This window comes from Micromys minutus (assembly GCF_963924665.1).
Source record: "Micromys minutus genome assembly, chromosome: 1".
Lineage (NCBI taxonomy): Eukaryota > Metazoa > Chordata > Mammalia > Rodentia > Muridae > Micromys > Micromys minutus.
Window position 1 is genome coordinate 82,461,463 of NC_137969.1, and position 23,289 is coordinate 82,484,751.

Below are 23,289 nucleotides of genomic sequence, written 5' to 3' on the forward strand. Positions count from 1 at the left end.
GATGACTGTGCTGCTTCAGTCTTCTGTCCAGTATAAGCACTGCATTGTTCTCACCATGTGACTTGACTAAACACATCAACAGCTCACAGAAATAGGTACTGTGCTTCGAGTTCATCTGAATTTGTGGATACTACAAAGCCTTCAATTTCTCACAAAAATAATTTAGGCTGTAAGTAATAATTATAATCAGTTTATGTGGATCTGACTAAACTGATATGCTAACAATTTTTTTCACACTGAATACAGAAACTCAGCACTTCTTCAACAGGCTACCAGATTTTAGTGTCTTTAAGTTCTAAAACCAAAAATTTATCTGATCAACTTCACAAATTGTTGCCTATAGTCCTAATACGAGCCACTGCTTGCTTGTCAAAAGAAAGTTTTGTTGGAAATAAATCATACTAATATATTTACATATATGGGATCTATGGTAGTTTGGGCACTGATTTCCAAGCATTGAGCAGATGGGACAAAGCTCACATGCCCTCAGAGTGGAAGAGGCTTACCAGCTACCTTCTACAGGCCATAGTTTAGATAATATTTGTCCCTGAAAGGATTCTGTCTGTGAGTTTGCAGCTGTCTCCACCTTCTGTATTGAAGTCTATTATGTCTCCAATGAGAGCCCCAGGGTGGAAGCTTAGAATCAGATTTAAAAGCTACTTCAAGTCTATAAGATAATCTACAAATTGATTGGTTGATAGGCTACAAAAAGTAGCACTGTGGCCTGGAGAAAGACACCAGTACCAGAAAACAGAATCTCTGAGTTTTCCCACAATGTTAGCTATGAGTGCTGCCCACTATTTGCTATCTTCCCTTTCTGTTTGTGAATGGAAGAAATAACAACCTTTGTATGCATGGATACCTGGACAGAAAAGGAATTCCCACAATGACATCACTTGGCTTGATGAAAATGAAGCACGCTAATGAAGTTGCTCCAGAGAACTTGGAGATAGAATCATCAGCCTAAACCATAGGATACCTGCTAGGATACCTGCTAGGAAACCTTGTTAGCAATGAAACAGATGCCTATCAAGGCCTAGATGTCTATGAATACATGCCATAGTTTGTAATAGACCAATTCTGTTGCTTTCATGTTCCTAATTACCTCCGTCCTTTCCCTAAGCACAGATCCTTCAGGCCTCCTGGAGGGGGTTGCTATGATCCCCACTGCTTTGATTGCTCCCTGAGGTAGTGACCCCCTGGGTAACACATTGCACACAGAATTGTTTCAGGCAGTTTGCATAGTACTCTGACAATTTACCTAGCTGATATTTACTGGGCATCTCCAATAGTTTTGGCACTGGAGGAAGTGCTTTACAAGAATCCCTTATGTAATCATCAAAACAGCCCCTTGAGTAAGATCTATTACTATTCGTGTCCTAAAGAGAGTTTAAAGAGATAAAGCAATTTCCACAATGTCACTAGAAAATTTAGTAAGTAATAGAATTATGATTTGAATCAGTCTCTCTGATAGCAAAGCCCTTGCAGTAAACTATGTAACTGAAATTCAATGCTGTAGAACTTAAGGTTTAATAGGCTTCTCAAGGACTAGTGTTTACTCAGAGGCAATGCCAGTCTGGGTTGGAAACCTGAATCTCACTGTTCAGAGGAGCTCTTCACCTTTTAAAGTAGCTTTGAGACTATACTATGGTAGCAATTTGCTCAGTATTGTATAGACCTTCCTAATCTTCGTCAAGTATAGGATTTCTGCTGGCCTAGCTAAATCCAAACATGGTGGTTTGGAAATCTAGACAGACATGGCAACCCTGAAGCTACATAACTCAGAAAATATTGTAGCAAAGATGGGTCTGGATATAAGTGCCTTGAATTCTGGCTTCAAATATCATGGTATATTTGACTATTGCCTAAGTTTCAGAGTTCACATCTGGAACATATAGTAGTCTTCCCCCATTTCACAAAATGTCTATGGAAAATGAGTGGTGTTAGGGATAAAAATGATCTTGTGTACTGCTGTGGATAGACTACCGGGGATCAGTATGCAACAACTTTGTTATTTTGAATATTGGCTTTATGTATATGTGTGATGTGTGCCTATATGTACGATGTGTATACATACAGGTGTCCCAGGAAGCCAGAGATCATTAGATCATATGGAACTGAAGTTACAAATGGTTGCAATATCCATGTGGATGCTGCAAACCAAACAAGGGTCCTCTACAAGAGCATAAAGTGTTTCAACCCCTAAATATTGACTTAAACATCATAAAGATTATGACTCCTCCCCTTAAAAGGATCTCCAGGGATTTGGGAAAACTCAGAGATGTATTGACAGTTTCTGTATGAAGCAAGCTAAATTTCTGGACAGAATATTGCATTGAATGGTTAAAAGGCATCAGAATGTTTGTGAAAATCCAGCCTGTTTGTGACTTTCCTTGGTGTCTGGAAAGATGGGGAAGCCAGAAGGTCTCATTGAAGTTTAGGATACCTAGCAAAACTAAAAGAAAATAGACCCAAAGTACAAGAGAGGAGACAGCTGTTTCACCTGACTCTTAGGTCTGCTAAGGGTTACCCTCAAATATCAAGTATTTGTAACATGATCAAATGTTCTGTTAAAACAGGGTCTTGTCATATTCAATTTCTATCTACTTAGTATTTTACAAGATGTCTGAAACCTGAAAACATTGTTAAATGAAAGAATCAATATTGAAATGAGCGAATGAGTCAATGATTTGTTTAAATCTATGGCAGGCCAGCAATGCTTTAGAGAAAGACATTTCTGATTCCTAAAACTTCCCAGCAACAGGATGAAATTATACAAAGAGAGACTCCAGAGTTTATTGCTACACTACTTTAACAATTCCAGAGTTGGAATCCCCCAACTAGTCTCTGTTTTCCTTGCCAATAAGCCCAAAGCCAGCTGTGAGGATGGGCAGTAGAAGCCAAGGTTAGCAGGTGGGTTTAGTGGAGCTGAACGAAATCTGAGCATCTGAGGTCAGCTGCCTGGTACAGCCCCAGAAAGCTCTGTTTTCAATAATGGCAGTGGGTCCTAGTGCTCATAGACTCAATGAGCTGAAGTGACAAAGGGGAATGTATCAGATTGGGCTCAGCAAGGGTCCTCAAAACAGCACAAGTTGCTGTGAGTATATTTAAGTACTAAAAACAGGTTGATTACTTCCCTTAGGACAGAGCTAGACTGGGTGTGCCTGCAGGTATAGACTAAAACTTGTAAGATGTTTGCAGGTAAAAGTGCATGCCTTACAAATGTCTGTGCTCCTACTTGGATATGGGAGACAAAATGAAGGCATCTGCTTACAGCCTGCTAGCCTGTGTGTTTGCAGAAAAATAACAAATATACTCTGTTTCAAACAAGAAGAATGGTGGGAACAAATACGCTGAGATTGTCCACTCACCTGTGCTCACATGTTGTCTACTTGTATGCTTTAATAGACGAACATGTGCGTGCGTGCGTGTGTGTCTGTGTGCGCACACACACACACACACACACACACACACACACACACACAAATGCAGACACCACCACCACGACCACCAAAAACAACAACAAAAACTCCACATATCCTCACATAGAGCCTAGCTCAGTCAGCTACCCAGATTCAAATTCCGGGTCAGCACACTCATAGACATTTCAGTTAGGGCTTAGCCTGCCAGTTCCTTAGTTACCTCTTCTGTCAAGACAGTTACACTTTGCATTGTAGTGTTGTGATAAGAGAAGAGTAAATGCAAATTCACATTCTGATGACTGTGCTGCTGCTGATGGTTAGTGATGGGGATGGTGCCCACATTATTTTTGGACTCTACTCGGCTCTTCACAGTAAATTCCAGTGCAGTTAGCAGGGTAAACAAGCAAGCTATGAAAGTGTTATTTTCAGCCTCTGTTAATTATATATAAAATATATTATATGTAACATACAATGTTAGTTATGTATATATTATATGTATACACACACATATATATGTATTATATATATATATATATATATGTATATATATATATATATATATATATATATAGTGTTATATACTTAAATTTTACATGGATATTAGGGATTCCAGCTCAGACCCTTAGACCTGTGAGGCAGACACTTTCCCAGCTGAGCATCTGAGCATCTAATACCCTTTTAGTCAGTACTTGTAGAAGCATCCAATTCAGCTCTGCCAAGTGAAAGAAGAAATCAACCTATTACTAACAGTATTACACACACACACACACACACACACACACACATTCACTGAAACTAAACAACAATGCATATAGCATATATATGCATATATATTTATGTTCCAAATTTATATAATATATATGCTGTTCCTAGCTGTGCCATGAGCAAGAGTTTGATATTAAGCCCATTCCTCCTTAGCCATAGCAAACAGGAAGAGATTAAGTTTGCATCTGCCTACGTCTACCTATAGGATAACATGATATGAATACTTGGAGCAAACAGGGACTGTGGTAACTAGTTAGATCTGCCTGCTCCACCTCCCTCTCCTTAGGAACTAGAATTTAAGAAAAGAAAAACAGAAATAGTAGAAACAAAGTTGAAAAAACTGTGTCAGGGGAGGTCACCAACAAGGGGACATGAAGAGTAGAGGAAATTTAAAACATAAAATGATCAGAATATTAAAAATATAACAGATAGTGGGCTGACAAAGGTGCTAACTCATAGCAACAAAACAGTAGAAGCAGGTATGAAGGAGACAGGCTATGATCCCAGGGGCTGAAAGCAACCTTCCAGTCATGAAAGTATGACATTTGAAAATTTGCATTTTTTAAAAATCAGGAGTGTGCTGTGTCTCCTGTAGCTGTAGAGAGAATCCTTCACAAAGCCTGAGTGTAGATCTGTTCTCTAATTCTGGAAGGCCTGAGCAAAGCACTCATATTGCCGATGAGATAATGAAGATTCTAGAAAGGTCAGTAAATTACTTGAAGTGGTAAAAATCAGCATTAGAAGCCTATGCCTCCAACTCTAAATCAAGAATAGGTTTATACTGTAGCCAGGCTCTGACAGTACAGGGACACAGAAAGGCACTGCTTGGGAACAAGAGGGATGAGCCACTGACTCAGCAAAGGAACTAACACATAACTGAGTCCAGTGCTTCTTGGTAGAAAAAGACCCATTCCACGTTGACAGGTGAAGGAAGCCTGCAAGACAAACCTTACTGAAGGCTGAGCATTGTTCCCAGTAAAACATGTGGCCTCCAGGTTTTTGCATAGTTGTCTTTCAAACAGAGCAAAGCCATTTGTTTTTGAGAGCTTGTTGATTATCTTAGAGACTGCCCACTACTTTGTTAATGGATGGCAAAGTGTCTAGAGATGCCATTGACAGACAGGGGAATGACCAGAAAGTCAGCCTAGTCACATGATGAATGTCTTGAATGGCGAGCAAATGAATCAGATTCCGGTTTTTGTGGTTTTGACTTACTATTCCAGTTCTTTCCTTTCCGGCAGTATAACTCATGCCTAAGCATTTCCATTTGTTTCTTGAAGATCAAAGGATTGGCCTTGCTAAATTGAGGCCTGATTTGAATGACACGAATAATATTGGCTGACTATAAACCTGTAAAAATGACCTTGATTCATGAATTTGCTAACAAATTTTCATAGTAAATTTGCTGAGGGCAAAAGGTACTGGAGAGCATCCAGCACTGTTTCTCATGTCCACTGATGAAGTACCCGTGGTTCCTGAGAACAAGGATTTTGATGTTTGAGACTACTCCTTTACATCCCTGATGTCTGTGCTCTAGGAATTAATAAATCCCAGCTCAAAGCAAAGTGGCAAGTGATGGCTGCGTGACCGACCTTTCATAAAACAGTAAGAGCTAAGATGGGGACTCTCAATACAATGCTGTTGGGCAGCCCTGAAAATTGGAACTGCCCACAGTTGGTTTAGGGAAGGCTTTGAACTAACTGGTGCCTAAATGTTGCTTCTCCAAAATGGAACTTTCCTAAATCTTCTTCTCTATCTAATGGACTCTAGGACTCTCTTGCAGTTCCAGGCATCTCTTTTGTCCTTAAGTTTTGATTGTTTTTTCAAAAGAGATCACAGTACTTTAGGTTACACAAAGCTCCCTGGAGCAGGGAGCATTGGGGACCTTGGAGTATACCGACAGGCAGAGGCTACAGGAGCCTGACAGTGCTAGCCTTACACAGCTAGGGGCAGTGGTTATGGACAGTACTTAGCCCTGACTGATGGGCTTGTCCACATAGTGCTCAAAAGGACACATAGAAGTTCAAAAACACCCTTCCCCATTGTAAGTTGTTCCTAAGAAGAATAACATTCAAAAGATATTCTTTAGCAGTAGGAATTACCACAACAAAAAGTAGACAAATGGCAAACAGACAGACAGACAGACAAGACTAAAGGCTAGTTGCTAGAAAAAAAAAAAAAAAAAACATAGCCAACATACGTGCATTTAGGAAATCTATTAAATTGCCATCTTTAATTACAACCAGAAAACATAGAAATAATATATTTACATTTTATTATGCACCATTGATTTTTTTTACATACTCGAAGAAGAAAAAATGTACATCACAAGGTAAATTAGCAGAAGTGTCATGGAGAAATTTAAATCTGCATAGTGTCTAGCTATCGGATGTAAATCCTATCAAAGTCTAGTTTTCTGTGGAATAAAGAATTTTCTCTGTTGCTGAAGTTATTTTTTTAAACAGTTGGCTTAGCATTCACACTCAGTTTTAATTCATTAATTCTGCTACCAATTGTTCAGAAGTGTCCAAAAGAATATGCTTCTTCACTGTCATGGTCCTAAGTGTCAATTACCCTGTAAATTTTGAAATAAATCTCTTCAGCTAAGTTTGAATCATGCAGGGGGTTAAAATATATCCTCTGACCCTCAAAGCAATAACTTAAGATTTCAGCAGGGAAATCCAATTATTGTACACAAGGAAGAAATGGTGACTCTTTTGAAAAAAATAATTCAAAAATTTTAGTATGTGATTGAAAAATAAAAAAGAAAGAAAGAAAGCCTTCTCCAAGTCTTAAATTGCAAAGCACCCAGCTGGAATATTGGTCGAGTGCAAACCCCTGATTTTGCTGATGGCAGGGTTGTACCGGACACATTTGGAAGGAGAGCTTCTGCTTTCTCATTCATGTAATCTCAGAAGGGTACCAAAAGATAACCGTATTGGACATTCTATCATTCCTTATACACTGTGTATAAAATGAAATGCAGTGATAGGAAAATATGAAAATAAACATTAGTCCCTGCATTAAGGCATCCCAGCCAAGTGAACAGTGAATATAGAAAAACAGAAACTTGAAGGTTTTCACAAAACCATGCATTCACTGCGCATGTTGAAATATTTAGAATTGCCTGTTAAGCTTTTAAACACACAGCTACTTAGAGAGAAAAGAATGGTGGGGCATATTTATATTTTTACAACAACCTTAACTTTTCTTTTCAAATGATTCTATTTTGAATCTATCTGAAAAAAAAAAAAAGCATCATTATTGATCGTTAGAGTTCATGGGTAAATAGCTCTGCTATTGTTATTTCATTAGTAAGAGAGTTAGTGCGCATCACACTGCCCAGGACTATTACTAGCCAAAGGGTTTTATTATCTTTTAACATTTATCAGGCTGCTACTCCCACCCTCCAATAGCTGCCTACATCACCTCTAACGGATATTGTATAAAGTGAATCCAATACACTCTACCTATCCCAGAGTCTCTTCAGAAGAAACCATCAGAGACTCTCGGAATGACATCTTCAAACAGGATACCCTCAGGCTTGGTTTCTGAGCTGAGGGCAGATCCTCAACTTCAGACTTTGAAAGTGTTTCTAGAGAAGCAGCCTGAGGATGGTGAGGTAGTGTGTGGGTGTGTGGTGTGGAATGCAAATGGGGCAAAAGTGGAAGGCCAGGTGGGTTGCAAGCTCCACTGAGGAGCGATTTTGACAAGGATGCGGAGAAAGGTGGCTGTGCTCTGTTCACTTTGAGATTCCATGCAACATCTGAGGTCAGAGACTTTCCAAACATCTATGGGGATGAGGTGTGATCACACCCAGAAGGTAGAGGCAAGTTAGAGGCAACTGACACTTGTCGTCCTTGTCATTCATTTGTACCCTTCAAGCCTCTGCCTTCTCCAGCTTGGCTAAAAAAAAAGGGTAAAAGGAAGCTAAAGAAAATGCCAATTTTATTTGGAAAATTAAGTGCTACTGCTGTTCTGTGGTGGGGAACTGAAAGTATATAAAAGAAAGATCTGAAAACTAGCTCCAAGACTGATGCTGTTTCCTCTTCATTCCAGGGTTAGCTGTCCTCCACCCCCGCCTCAGGGGCTCTCAACACAGGCATTAATGTGTAGGGTTATCTCATGGGTATCACAATAGCACAGCGTGTTTCCTAAAGCCCTGCAGTATTCTTGATCAGCATCTTTCTATCCTTTAAAGCTACCACCAATAACAAAATACTCAAAACTTACTATGCTCTCTGCTAATGCAGCACTGGATATAACTAGAAGACGTAAAACAATACTGGAGCAAGAGATGAATTAAAGTTAGACCAAGGCCTAGGCTGGTTGTGAGCATACTGGCAATGAGGTAGCCATGTCCTACACACATAGCCCACGGGCAACCACAGGAAGTGTCAACCTACTCTCAGGAATCTATAAATAGGTACTGCATTGGCTCACCAATGCCTTGGATGCCAAATATTTTCCTGTCTTCACTGAGAATGTATTTATTGACACCACATTAACTATGCGATACATTTGTTCTATTGCTAAGTATTCAACAGTAAACAAACACTACCAACCCCCACCTCTCTCACTCCTGTCATTATAGGATGTCATTGTGGTGACATTCTTAAGTATAGGTTCCTAGTACTTTGGGAAGAATGTTATCATGTTCTTGAGGCTTCACATTTACATGCAGATTGCCTGATGGTGGTGAAGTTTTGAAACTGAGCTACAGAGCTTCTACTGGCATCCCTTTTACTGTGGCATAAGAGAAAAGCAGGGTGCTGTTTTCTCCTGGTTCAAGAAAAAAAAAAAAACTTAAGAAGATTTGGTAGTAACAAACAGCTTGGAGATTCAGTCATTTAAAAAACCTTTATGAAGTAATTTCTCTGAAACATCCCAATATATTAGCTGAATAATTACTTTCTAAGACATTCTGATATTATCTCATATGTGGAAAAGCCACTCCATATATGGGTATGTTCCTAGAAAGAACAGTTGGGAATTTTCTCTGTAGAAATAGCTGCAACTTTCGCAGCACATGTGGATACATTCCCTACAAGTGAGAAGTTTATATATCAGCATGTTCAATGATCTTCCTGGATTTGGATTTTCTACAGCTCCGTCTATTGAAATGGTTTAAATGCCCACTCTCCTTGAAAGGTTCTTGTGTTGGAAGCCTAGTTTCTAGACTGGAAATATTGGGAGTTGATGTGGGACCTTTAAGAGGTGGAGTCTCTAGAAAATCCTCATTAGAACTTGATCATCAGAATGCCCTTGGAGGGTACTGTATAGCACCTCTTTGACTTTCTGTTCAGAGTGCAACCTCTTCCACACTTGCCCCGGTCATAGGTCATAGCCTTCTGCTATGATGCGAATAGCAGTGAGTGTCCACACCAGAGCTGAACTGATACAGGCACTATGACCTTAACCTCCAGAACTGAAGGCTTCTTCATAAGCAATCTTGTTATCACAATGAAAACCTGACCAATACAGTGCTGGCATCAAGACTCTTAATATCAAGAGGAACATAGGCTGGGTGACCAGATGGCTGGGGCTAGCCTGCTCTTACCATGACTGAAATATGGAGGATCCTCAGTTCCTCCTCTGCTGATTCATGTTGGGGTTCTTCAGTTGGGTCTTGTCCAGGAAGACTTGGAGCACCATCTTGGTGGTGGATGTGAAAAAGTAAAGTACCATTCTCCAGCCATTGCTGCCTCCAGCGCACCAGGGGGATGTCTTCTGTGTTCCCTGAGATTTCTAAAGGAAAACGACCAAAGTCACAGAGTAAGATTTTGGACTGGGCCAAGATTTCATATTCCTGGTTTTGGGTACCAACAAGCTACTTCTGTTTGCAGACAACAAAGGGTTCTGGCTACAGCTAAGTTTATTGCGACTTATAAAACTCAAGAAAGACAAGAGATCAAGAGAAGAGAATTATCCCCGCCCCTGCCCTCATAGGTCTTTCTGTGATAAAACTAGTGAGCCAGGCTCTCACCCAGTGAGAAAAATACTGAGGTGAAAATTCAAGTTCTTCCCCTCATTCTGTGGTCAATAGCATCCCTTACATCGCACAGTTTGAATACCTGATAACCCCCTGAGGTAAATTCAAGGTTGTTTGCCTCTTGTAAATCTGGACACGTTAGTTACCCAGCAATTACTCCTAGACACCAGTGAATCTACCAAGAAGGGTAATTACTGTGCAGAGAACAGTCATTTATGGGACAGTCCTGGGAGGTTACTGAAGAGCCACCAGGGATGCCTGCCCATTTGTGAAACCATAGTCATGACCTGTACAGTCCATTGGAGACAGCTGATAACTTGTCATGACAGGTAAAGACATGCTTTAATACTTTTTTGTTGTTGTTTTTCTCTTTAGTTTTGCAAAGCAAATGTCATGCACGAAGAAAGTGGAGTGAAATGGCCCCTGATCACAGATATAAATACTCACTTGCTGCTGAGGTACCTCAAAGAAAGCTGGGCTATCATCAGTAGAAAAATGCTAAAGAACAAAACTGAAACCAACCAACCAACCAACCAACCAAACAAACAAACAAAAACCTACTCTGCCCTCTGCACTGTCGTGAGGACCAAGATATTGCTGCAGGAATGTCTTATGTACACATCCTCTTTTCTCTTATTCCTAAGCAATGTTAGATCAGAGTTCTGAGATATCCGATAGTAGAGAAATCTGAATAATCCAGATTTTCCAGGACTCCAGTTAGCCTTCAGACCATGTTTCTTTTAACAACTATTACAGCCTCAAAGGGGACCAGTGTTCTACTATACACACATTAACAAATCAATTCTTTATAAAATTTCATTTTCAAAAGGCATGCATCTTCTCTCAAAATTTATCACCTCTGGTCCAAAAATTATTCCACAGATATAAAAAAGATTTAATGGACACATTTAGAATATATTCTCATCAACTATCACAATCATAAAGAGGAAAGCAATTTTAAATATTTATGGAATTTATAATTATCCGTCACTATTTATGGAAGAGCAGACTGATGTTATTTATTGATTTAGCCACACATTTAACAGACACACACTGGCCCTATGCTCTATGCACCAGGCCCCGTGCTAGGCACTCGGGCACTAATTAAAACGAGGAGCTGTCAATTGTTTAAAACACCTCACTACAACTGAATGCAAATAACAAGTCCCTGTAGGATGTTGAGAGGAAGAAAGGACCTTAGTAAAACAAACAAGAGGGTAAGAAAGTGGTTTTCTCTAAGAGAAAAGATACCTCATGCTAAGTGGGGAAGGGAAAGGGATGATGAGGCAACTAATAAAAGAGGAAGATGAGGAGGAACAGGCACGCCCATTGCTCTTTTGTGTAGGTCACCCAAGTTTTTCATAGGACAAGAGTCATTGGCCTACCCCTGACAGATGCTGAAATGATGGCCTTGCCCATCCAACAGCACACTGTCCAGGGAGAAGAGGAAACTTGAGATTGTGTAGGGGATCTGCCAATAAAGTATGCTTTTTCAGAATCGGCCTCTCTTTTCTGTAGGCTCTGTCAGGTAGGTAGATCATCTGTTATCTAGCATGTGATTAGCCTAGAATTCAGGGAGCTTCAGAGGGCAAGGAGACCAAGAAGTAAAGATTTGGGTTTCAGAGCTGCTTTTCAGAAGGCACCTCCCTATTTATTGGGTGTAGTGGTATGCTGGCTTCTCACACGAACTGCGCCTGTAAATCTCTAAATCAACATTTCTCAATATGTGGGTAGTACCTCCTTTGTGGGAATGGAACAATTTTGTCACAGTGGTTTCATATCAGATATCCTGTATATCAGATATTTACATTATGATTCATAATAGTAGCAAAGTTACAGTTAGCAACTTAAATAATTTTATTGTTGGGGGTCACCACAATGGGGAGGAACTGCATTAAAGGGTTGCAGCATTAGGAAGTTTGAGAACCATTTGTCTAAATTTTCTTCTACATCCCAGATAAAAAAACATCTTTGGATGCGTTTCTGAAGTTAAGCATTTAAAGTAGCACAAGTCAAACCCAATGTGTGCAGGCCCAATAATCAGCAAGTGTGTCCAGGCCCATGGCTGTATACCATGCAAGTAGACACTCCTCATGACTTCTTGTGGCTTTAAAGTGCTAGAGGACTCCTAGAAATATGCCCTCCCCCAAACCCTTGTTCTGCCCCTGTCCCGGGACCAAATCTGTACCCATCTCAGCAGAGATAAACATCATCAGCATGCCAGATCCCAATAGTGCATTTGATGGCATAATGAAGTCCATCTTCTTTTCAGAACCATCCCCACTCAGGCTAAGATTTATTCCAAGCATGTCTGGATGCCATTCAGCTTTTTCTGTAACTCTTCAGAATGATCTAACACCTGTTTCTTTAAATCACTTCATAAACTAGATTTTGTTTCCCAGCAGATCCCCACCATATAGGTCAGACTCATTAGCCCTGCTTTAACCATGGAAACGAAACCAAGGAAATACCTAGACCAAGGTCAACCAACCTGACACAGAGCAGGGGCAGAGACAAATGAACTATTTATTGCCCTCTACACTGTTTTCAAAAGCTGACAGTATAACCTTAGAACATGGAGAAAGGGAAGAGTTATGGGCAGAGCCCTAAAGTAGGAAAGCCACGTGATCTTTTATGAGTTTAGTGGGTATAATAATCTAATATTTTGTTCCAGGTCTTTATATCACGATTTACTTTAAAGTTGAGGTACAATTTAAATGCCTTCAAGTCATGTTTTAATAGTGTGTGTGTGTGTGTGTGTGTGTGTGTGTGTGTGTGTGTGTGTGTGAGGTTATGGTCAGGTTATGTAATCATCACCACTGTCTAATTCTTGAACATCTTCATCATCTTATCAAAAAACTTTATGTCCATAAGCAGCTACAATGTTTTAATCAGGATTAAGATATTACATTTCATGGCACTAGGCATGGAGGTACCAAGGAGAGACTAGGTGCTATGAGGACCTTGACAAAATATTCCATGGGCCAATGAGATTAGAACACAGAATCTCTGGCCATGGCTTCCAGGCTGATTCTCTGAACCCTTCTTCAGGTTATACATTCCCATCCCAGTGAATGGCAATATTATGATTCTGCACAGACTTGGTTCGCTGTAGAGGGCAAGAGGTAAAGGAAATAGGGCACCACATCTGCCAAGAACATTCATCAATTCTTAGTTTCATGTTAATTATACAAAAATAGATTTATCCTTGGTGGTTCTCCCTCTCCTGACAGGATCTGACATGAAAAAGCTCAAATGCCAAACCAGGAACGTATTTATATTTATGCTATATCTGGCTGGATTACACAGAACCATACAGAACATAGTAAAAGCCCTGCTAACTTCTTCACAAACAAGGTTGAGAATATTAGTGCAATCACATCTGTGTGAAAGTTTCCATCTCAAGAAGAAATGTAATGCAAGCCAGTCATGAGACTCCAAGGAGCAAATTAGCATGGTGATAAAATTGTTACTCTAATCCAAAGTCACAGAGGATTGCCATTAAAGCTCATAGAGGATCTTTGTGGCAATGTACTGAATAAAATGAATTCGACAGGACCCTCTACAGTTCAGATTTCACAAGTGCCAAATTTCAGCACACAGTGGAGTTGTGGTCTCCAGAAAGAGAAATCTGTCTGGGCTCATACCATATCTATTCTTACCCCTGCAAACCTTACATCTTCAGTACCTCTCCAAACCTTACAATACAAAGAGAGCAGGGTGCTATCTCTTCTTACATACTAATGTCCCTGGAGCACATGATGCTGGCCACAGTTGGGAATTAAACTATGTACTCCTACTCTCAAGGTGCTTTTCATCCAACTGGAAACCAGATGTGGCCACGGCTAAGTGACAGCAATGCTGAGCATCAGGTGAGACCTGGCTGGGTAAACACTGATGGAAAGCAATAAAGTGGTGGGAGATGCTGGAGACATGCACAATCCCAGCTGAAGTGCACAGTGTATGCAAAGAAACACAAGGATGATGTACATTGTCAGAGTCACAGGGGGTCTGGTTAAGCTGCAGGGGTGGGGGATATGTAGAAGAATTACAGAGGATCTACTCTCAGAATCCAGATTAATGGTATGCTGAAGAGCCTTAAATGTCATCTTAAGACGTTCACAGCTAGGGGAAAGTCATTCACAATTCTATTAGGCAGAGACATCAACCAAGACTCAGAATGAGAATGGTTGATTGCTACTAGGTCTAGGTGTCACTGTGGCTCTGACTCTGAATTCTTCAGGGAATACAGGAATGGGACTCAGGAGGCCTAGGCATGGTCTGAGGAACTTTGAACATGCCTCCTCACTCTGACCTTTTTCATCTCTGTGAAAACTCAAGTGTATTGATGAGCTTCCATATTTCTCTTTAACTTTGACCATCTGGAGACACGATTCCGTCACCAGAAAGAATGTTAAGTGCAGTGTCACAAATAACATTAAATGTCTTCTCAGATCTAACCTATGTTCCACCTTGAGTCAAGGGAATATGGACAAAGACCTCGACGTACAGACCCAACTTCACACTGTACCCCAGTCTGTAGAGGAAGACTTTCATAATGTTGCAGCAAATAGCTTGTTTCTAAGAAAGAACTGTAGAGCTTCATGTTCCAGAGACCTGTATCGGTGGAACACTGGGCAGGAAAAGTCCTAAGAGAGAAAAGCTTGGGTTGGAAAAGGCAGGGTGAGGTGATATCACTTTTAATTAGCCTTAGTCATTGTTCTAATGATAGCTCGTGGGTTGGGAGTTAGTAATCTCTTTGTGGGGTTGCTTCAGGACACTCAAAAGTTTGCTGCACAAATTGCTCTACCTGGCATTGTAACATGTCCTTGCTCTCTACATGTTTTTCTCCTTTCCCATATATATCTGAAAGCTGGGAGAACTTGATCTGAGGAGTTGTTAAGAAAACATCAAGTCAGTATCAGAATTTCCTTCCAAATACTAGATTCACCATACCCTCACTCAATGAACGAGACAATTCTAATTGAAGTATGGCTTTTAGTTGAGAAAATTCTCAAGGATCATTTAATTTGGTGAATTGCATAGAGTATGGTAGATCTGTACAGATATCTTGGGACTCCCTCTCACTTCTATAAAGTCTGAATTTCAAGCTAAGTTCAACTGAGTAGTAACGAGGCACTGTGGTTGTTGAGGTCAAGGTAGGAGGTTGCATTAACTTGTCCATGCTTGGCCTCATGTTGAGGGCACCTGCAGAACAGATTCTGTGATCTTTCAAGGTTGATCTTGACACCTACTGGTGGCCATTCTGCCTGTTGAAAGTCCTTGCTTAGGTTTTCAAACTTATTTTCATCCTAACACAACATTTTTTTCCAAAACAAATCGAAAATGCTTCCTGAGTTACTCCCAGAAGAACAGACTTATTGAAGAGTTAGTTCTACTGAAGGAACAATAAAAGGCATTAGTAACCAAAGTCCTTGCTGCTAGAGGATAGGAGGAAATCTCTGAGTTATTTAGAATTATTGGTTATTTTCATTGCTAAGTGGGATGTTACTTATAAATAATATAAATAGTTTTATATTATTTGTAAAATAATTGCATGTAAAAGACAACACTTCTGAAAACAGAATGGAGCCTCACCTCTACTATATTCTATCCCAGTGGCCATTGTGAGTGGGCACAGGTATATGACCCCAGTACTAGGACAGTGGAGATACAGGATCACAAAATCTTGCTTACTACCACCTAGCCAAAAACCAGGCAACCAAACACAAAAACAAAAACACCCAAAATGAAACAGAAAAACAAAAAAGCAATCAAACAAAAACATTGGGTTCCAAGTTAATGAGACTGTCTCAGGGGAATAGGCATAATCTGATAGAAAAGGAAATCTAATGCCAAACATCCACAAATGCCCATGTGGTGCACACATACAAAAATCAGAATAGTTAGCTCACCAATTTAGTAATGCTAGACCAACTTTCTAAAACAGGGTGTAACTACTCTGTCTTGTCTATATGAGAGTGGCCATCACAAACATTATCAAAATGAACTTGTGACAGAACCAGTCAATTTCTCTTTTCATTTTTTTTTCTTACTTTCCTTCTCCACTCCCAAATTCAGAGCTTGAAAGCTATTGATGGTAGGCCTAGTTTTCCATATGCTTTCATTATGGTCTTCTGGTTGAAACCATTAACAGAGGTATTAACTTTCAACACCTTTGAAGAAAATAACCTGTTCAAGTCAGGGGTTAATAACAGCCAGGGATCACTAATTATCTTGCAAATCTCCACCCTGATATCAAAGTGACACCAGTCTTTAATGTCTCAGGAACAGCAGCCTCTAAAGACCACAACTTGTTTTATAAACATAATGACAGCAGCACATTAGTGTCTTCGCCATCTGTGAAGGAAGATGAGGGGCAAACAGAGGAGAAGGAAGTAGAGAGAAAGGACAAAGTCAAGAGATGTGGAGGAAATGAGGTCAGCCAGAAAACTGACGGGGCCTGTGGGCTACATTGGCCTGTGGGCTTCACCTCTCACCACAGGGACCATCTGCTTTGGAATACCTAAATGGAATGATCCTGCATCCCAGAGTGAGAACCACATAAGAAAGTATGCCCTGCTGGGCCTGAATTCAGCTGGCATAGATGCTAGGAGCTCTGATGGTTTGCCTGGAGTGTGTCTTGCTAATGCCTAGCTAAATGGACAAAATGGGAGAGGTCACAGCCAGGAAATTCTTTTGTGAAGATGTTCGTAAACCATTTAGGAATGTAACTCCTCTTGTGGTTTCTGAATTCAATCTGCTGGGCACCATGGAACTGCTTTCTATTGTTCTGTTCCGTCTTCCTCCCCCAAACTCCAGCTACAGAACTATCGAGCAAAGCTTTAGATCAAGACAGCTTAAAATGCCAAACAGCTATTAACAGAAGCACAAGAATTTCTTTGCTCATGTTATCAGAGCCCTTTTGATTTGCTGAGACTTGGAGTAGAGAAATTCACCCATGACTAGATGAAGGATAATTGAATGTCTATGTCCTCAGATTAGTGACATTCACCCTGCATGACTCATAAACTAGGGGCTCAGTATATCACTGGCTCAGGGATAAGAAATGGAAACTCAAGGCACAAAGAGCCCTGAACAAGGATGTGGAAGAAAGTTTGTGGTCATCTCTGGAATTCATATGCCTTGTATTCAAGAGATGGGATGGAGGTCTCTGAGATCTCCAAATTAATCACTAAATTAATCATGACACTTGGTGATAGTCAACCTCCAAGTCAGGTGCAGGCTAAGCATATTTTTGCATGCAATCTGTAGATATTTTCAAATTAGGCTTTTCTTTTAGCCTTTGGATTAGTTATGTGTCAATGCAGTCTATTTTTTCTGTAGAGTAAGGGTTGGCTGAAGTGTCTCCTATAATTTCAAATTAGGATTCCCTTATGGAGACTCTTCCACATACAAATACTTTCAAATATTTTCCAGTTATCTACTAACCTTCAGTACGTTATGTATATATATAACGCCATGTATTGACAATACACACACACACACACACACACACACACACACACACACACACACACACACCTATATATGTATGTCCATCACCTGATCTCTTAACATCCATAAACAGTACCTTTTGACAATGCTATACTCCAAAAACCTGAGATTTCAGCTTCCTTTAAAGCTGCCCACCCACCCATTTCTTTTCCAGGAATGTACAAAGGTGGAATAAAATGAAATCAACACAGGGAAGACACATGATGAAAGAACATACAGGCCTGGGCAGTTGCAGGTGGGAGCTGTGGGAAGTGAAGAGTGGCTTTTAAAATCAGCTACCATGGCCAGCAATGGAGCTTTCTATGGAGCTGCTGGAAGTAGGTCACTGTGTGTTACAGTGCTGACATGAATAGCAATCCAGCAACCTCACACACATTCTATTTACCTAGCCACGGAGACGAAAACATTCCTGTGGGGGAAAGATGCAGCCAAAAGGTTCTGACAGAACCAGAGAAATGAGAAGCATTCAAATGGCTTGTGATTTCACCCAAAATGGTTTACTTGTTCCTACCACAGTGTTTCTTTGGATCTTTTCAAACCTCTGCAAAGAGTTTATCCACACGATACTCATTAAAGTCTCATTTGAAAAGGGGGGTGGGGCAGAGTTCTTTGAAAAGAACCAGGTTATTTGAGCTGCAGATGTACTGGTGAAAGGATTTTTTAAAAACACTTACATCTAATTCTATTCTCCACTGCCACATGGCTGACCTTTGAAAATTGAGATAACGACATGCATTTAACAAAATCTGACATCAAGTAAGATGTGTAACAATATTTAAACTTCATGATGTTAAAATATGTATTTATAGATCGTTTCATACATTGTGGGAAGAATAAGTCATTTGAAGCCTGAGGTTTCTGCACTGGAATTCTAATTTGAGCTTTGTAAGTCTTGGGGGGGGGGGGTTACTCTGAGTGCCACTGGGTGCAATATGGACACCTTGGTTTTAGAAACCCAAAATACTTGCTACAAGGTAATTATAAGGAACATCCCCAGAAGACCCTATAAAAACTGCATATACTCAAAGTCCTCTCTCTGATGCTTTGGTTCTTTTACAAACAAAGATTTCAGTATCATAATTCTCATATCATGGACTATCTTGAGGTTTCGAGGGTCTGCGGCTCTTGCTTACAGTAGGTGGAAAAGGAGAGTTGATGATGTAGAACTATCATCAGTAAGTTATAGTGAAAAAAATTGGCATTTTGGTTTTCTTAAAAAACACAGAAATATTATAAGAATATGTTTTTGGTTTAATTCCGGGTAAGAGATATGGGCTGCTTCAGATTGTCGACAGCAATTATGATTTGCCTCGTGATCTAGTAGGGGCATGATTTTGCCAGTGGCAGATGTAATGTCTGCCATTATGTAATGTTTGGAATTCCTGGGGCTTTGCTGAGGGTATATAAATGTTAGGGCCCCTAGAGGCATGATGGATTGTTGCTAGGCTGTTGGTGGGTTGGCAGTTGGTTGGTTGCTACTGGTTGCTGTTGGTTGTGTTTTGTTAAGTAGTCATGTGCTACGAAGGAACAAGAAGAAGAAATTAGAAATTTTGATGGCAAAGATCATATTTCCTCCAAGAAACTCGATGCCCCTAATCAGCAGGAAGTATTCTAATAATAACATCATCCCTTTCTCTTTTTATCCTTTTATCTCTTCTATCTAGTATAAGGGGGTTGAAAGGGTGGAGAAGGGTGAAAGAACCCATAAAGTAGCAAACAATGGCTACTGTAAATAGCATATAAGAATAGGATGTATGTGGTTCTCTCTAACCTATCTTGATTCATTTCCATTTCTAATTAGCACTCATTCTATTATGTTTCTGTTCATACTGTCAATCATTCAACTTTACAAGTGATGAGATACTACTAGGTGTTAGCTGAGCTAAACAGCCCTTCCAGTATGCATGAGTGCCTTATACCTCATGACCTTTCCATTTAGTACGAGATCTCCCTATTTTATAAGGAATGAACTTGAATTACAAGAAGTTAGCCTACTTAACCAGGTGTGCTCAGTTAGTAAACAATAGAATGGGAAGAAGGGAAAAGCGAGACCTCTTGGTTTTAAGGCTACTATTCACTATACCACTATAACCTCCTTGCTCTACAAATCCCAGTCTCAGGATATATGCAACCTGGTTGCTTAGCAGTTTCTAGCACTTAACAAACAAGAAAGAGCAGTGTCATCATATTTGTGACTATTGGTGTTATTCATACAAATCCTAAAAATGAGCAATAAGCTTTGACAGAAGTTAGTACATTGTACCTGCACATGGTCCCAGGAGCTTCAACGTCTTAAAAAATCTAGGAAATGTTAACTCATGAATTAGTTCAGTCCCCATTAAGGAAAGTAAGCCAGGTCACAATGATACACTCCTAGAAGTGATATTTAGCAAACAATACCTTTTGTGTGTCTCACAGAAGCAAACAATACTTTAAGACCCAGTGATTGAACTTCTACCAAGAGATGCCCTGGTATCTGTGCCCATCAAAGGCTGTCATGTGAGACCAGCTTTCAGTGAACTGAATGCCACATACTGGACAACACGGCCCTGAATTAAATTATGTAGGTCCTGTTGGGCACAGTGGTACACACCTTTAATCCCAACACTCCAGAGGTAGAGATAAGCAGATCTCTGTGAGTTTTAGGTCAGCCAGGTCTACATAGTGATATCCAGACCATCTAAGGTTACCTAGTGAGACCCTGTCTCAAAATAAAATAAAATAAGGTCAGGTCCTCCCTGATGGATGAAACATGTTAGTTGTAGGCAGTATACCAGCAAATGAAGATGTGTTAAAATAATAGTTGAACCTTCTTTGGTGATACACTAGATCCTCTTTTCTAGACTTATTCCACTTGTTCTCCTCTTGGTGGAAATCTCAATAATCTTTGTACTCAAAGACAATTCTCTTATCTTCTTCTTGGAAGAGAAGAGAGACTTTTCATTCATTCCCAGTTGCAGAAGCTCCCATCCCTGAACATGGGTGCTGAATGTTGGTGCACGGAGCTCCAGCACACTTGCCTCTCTGGCTCTCCTCTCTGTACCATTGTCTCCTACAGAAGGTAAAGACAAGTAAGTTTGAAAGCCTGTTCTTACTCCAAAATTTTTTAGTGTTACCTTCCTATCATCTACACTTGCCATCTCAGAGCCTGGAATAGAAACTTCTCCAAAGTGAAGATGAGATGTTATCAGGATCTCAGGTACCATCATTCTGTTATTTAGCCAGAGAGAAAAGGATCAAGGAATAGCCATGAAGACTTAGGTCCATGAAAAATTCCTATAGCTTCTGTTGTGTAATTTGCAAAGCCCTTATTATAAGCCGCTCTTTAGAAATTAATCAGCCCTGAGGGGTGTGGTTCATAGAATTAGAAATCAGAAGTCCAAAGAAGGGACTTGATATTTCCAAAGGAGAGAGTTGATGAGATAGAATAGCAAGGCTGGAACCTCATCTTCCAACTCACAGTATAGCACCTTACCTATTCAACTGGACTGTCTACTAAAACAATGCTTGAGGCATCAACAAAGATTCTTGAAGCCATAAGTCTGGTCCTGCATTAATGCAGATGTAGGGGGAATCACTCTGAAAGGTTAGGGAAAAAATAGATATCCAGAATATATACATCAATAGTAAACAGGAGCAGGCATTTGTAAAGTTGAGGCTATGGAGCTGACACTAAAATTGTGCTATTAATCCCTTCACACAAATGAAAGGGCAACCTAATGTGAGCTCACCATATCTGGCTCTTATGGTGGATCAGATCTGCTTAGTTTGTGCTTTCAGTTTTTTGTCTAAAGAACTCTTAACATTGTCTTAGCCTAGTTCTATGGGCTCATTTGCATAAACACCCATTAGACAAAAGGGTCAAGATGAGCTGTAAATGATCCAACAGACATATCTCGCATAGAAACTTTAATCTAGGCATCTAGTGCTTCCTATATTGATGATTTAAAAGAATTCAAGGCTACCGGATCTATGACTTGTGTAATGCTCAGCTGGGAAAAAACACATCACATCCACTCTTTGTTGGTTCCCTTTCTATACTTACTACTTTAATTCCAAGGTCCTGTGTGAGGAACAAGAAAAGATACTTTTTATGTATTTCCAAGTCAGAAATATTTGAACAACTATAATGTTTTGAGTTACAATGTTTTTATAGGATGTGATTTGCCAACAATCCCAATGTCATTTCACAGTTAACCAAGGCAATTTTTTTTATTCTAATAACAACTACTAAGGTTAACTCTCAGATCAAACATCACATGTCACACAGTCAACATCTCTCTAAACATAAAAGTTTATTTGTAGGTTACAGAATGACTACACTGCATTAAAGGTTGAAACAGAAGCCATGGGGTGCCAAAGAGGCCTTACTGCAAAGTCTAGGCAAGTAATGAGGATGTAGGGGGAACACTCTGAGAAGTTAAATATCTTAAAATCCAGCTGGAGCTGGGGAGGAGGTATAGGATGGAGAACAGTCAGAGGGTGGACTGGGAGGGGAATAAAATCTGATATATATATTAAAGCCAGATGGAGCATTGGTTCCAACACTCAAGCCGAGCCTCAGACTCAGAGCTGAGCTGAGCCACAGGGTCTGGCAGAGCTACCTGGAAAGGTGCAGAACTATGAAAGAAGTAGAGTCAAAAGGCAGTATGAGGTTGAGACAGAGGAACATGAGAATGAAGCCATGCAGGATCAGATCAAGAGATGAATGGGCAAATGAAAAGGAAAAGGAACTAAAGTCCCTGGAATGGTCAGGAGCCACCTGCCCATTGCTCCTGTGAGATATACACAGGATCATCAGAAGACAGACTGCTGGGCAACAGGCTAGAATTGTCCTCTTTGTTAAGTCTATATGAGTGGTGTGTACAATAAGTTTCTGGGCCTGATATTATTGATATAATTTTAATATGCCCATGAGCTCAAATGGTTCCAATTTTCTTTGAAGAAATTATACTTTTTAAACCTTTAACTAATATCAATCTGTGTCTCTGAAAGGAGTAGTGTTTTTACATAATTTAGAAGTTACAGTCTGATCTAGCTCCCCACATTTGTACCCCAAATGGAGTTAGATGACATTTGAAAAAAAGGATCCTTGATAAGCCCTACATTTTCAAAAGCCATTGTGAATCAACGCATCAAATAAAAGAGAATGGGCTTACAAACTACAGCCTCCAGGGGCTGAACCCAAGGCTATCCTTTGTCTCCCTTGGGCCTCTAACTCCTACCCTTCCCCAACTCACTGGCCTCTATCCTTATCATCATAATAATGCAGTTGCTTCCTGTCTTTTTAGGTTCTCTACCGCATGTAACCATAATACTAAAGCCATGGCCCCAAATCCCTTTCTGACACCCTAAACTTTCAGGATGTTAGCAGTTTTCCTTTATAACCCAGTGGAGGTTTTTCTCTGCTCTGGCTCTTCTCTGTGCCTCAGAGAGATAATTCTGACCCACACCACTATGCTCATTTCTTCTCTGCCTTAGGGAAGTAGAGATGGCTGCTTTGGGCTTCCCCGAAGGCCTCTGCATATCCCCACATATCTATATTAAAAACTCATCCTTAGGGGGAAAAAAGTCTTGAGTTGTTGAGAAGGC

At 40.1% G+C, this 23,289-nt stretch overlaps 1 protein-coding gene across 2 annotated transcripts in view; it reads right to left on the reverse strand.

Moving 5' to 3' along the window:
• ASTN1 (astrotactin 1) overlaps positions 1 to 23,289 on the reverse strand; it is a gene marked incomplete at both ends in the record, with an annotated part of 305,294 nt that overhangs the window by 182,699 nt on the left and 99,306 nt on the right. For both annotated transcript variants that reach the window (XM_080936628.1, XM_080936627.1), the window contains one exon: positions 9,748 to 9,935. In XM_080936628.1, coding sequence (XP_080792754.1) covers positions 9,748 to 9,935 — 188 coding nt within the window. The remainder of the gene's footprint in view (positions 1 to 9,747; positions 9,936 to 23,289) is intronic.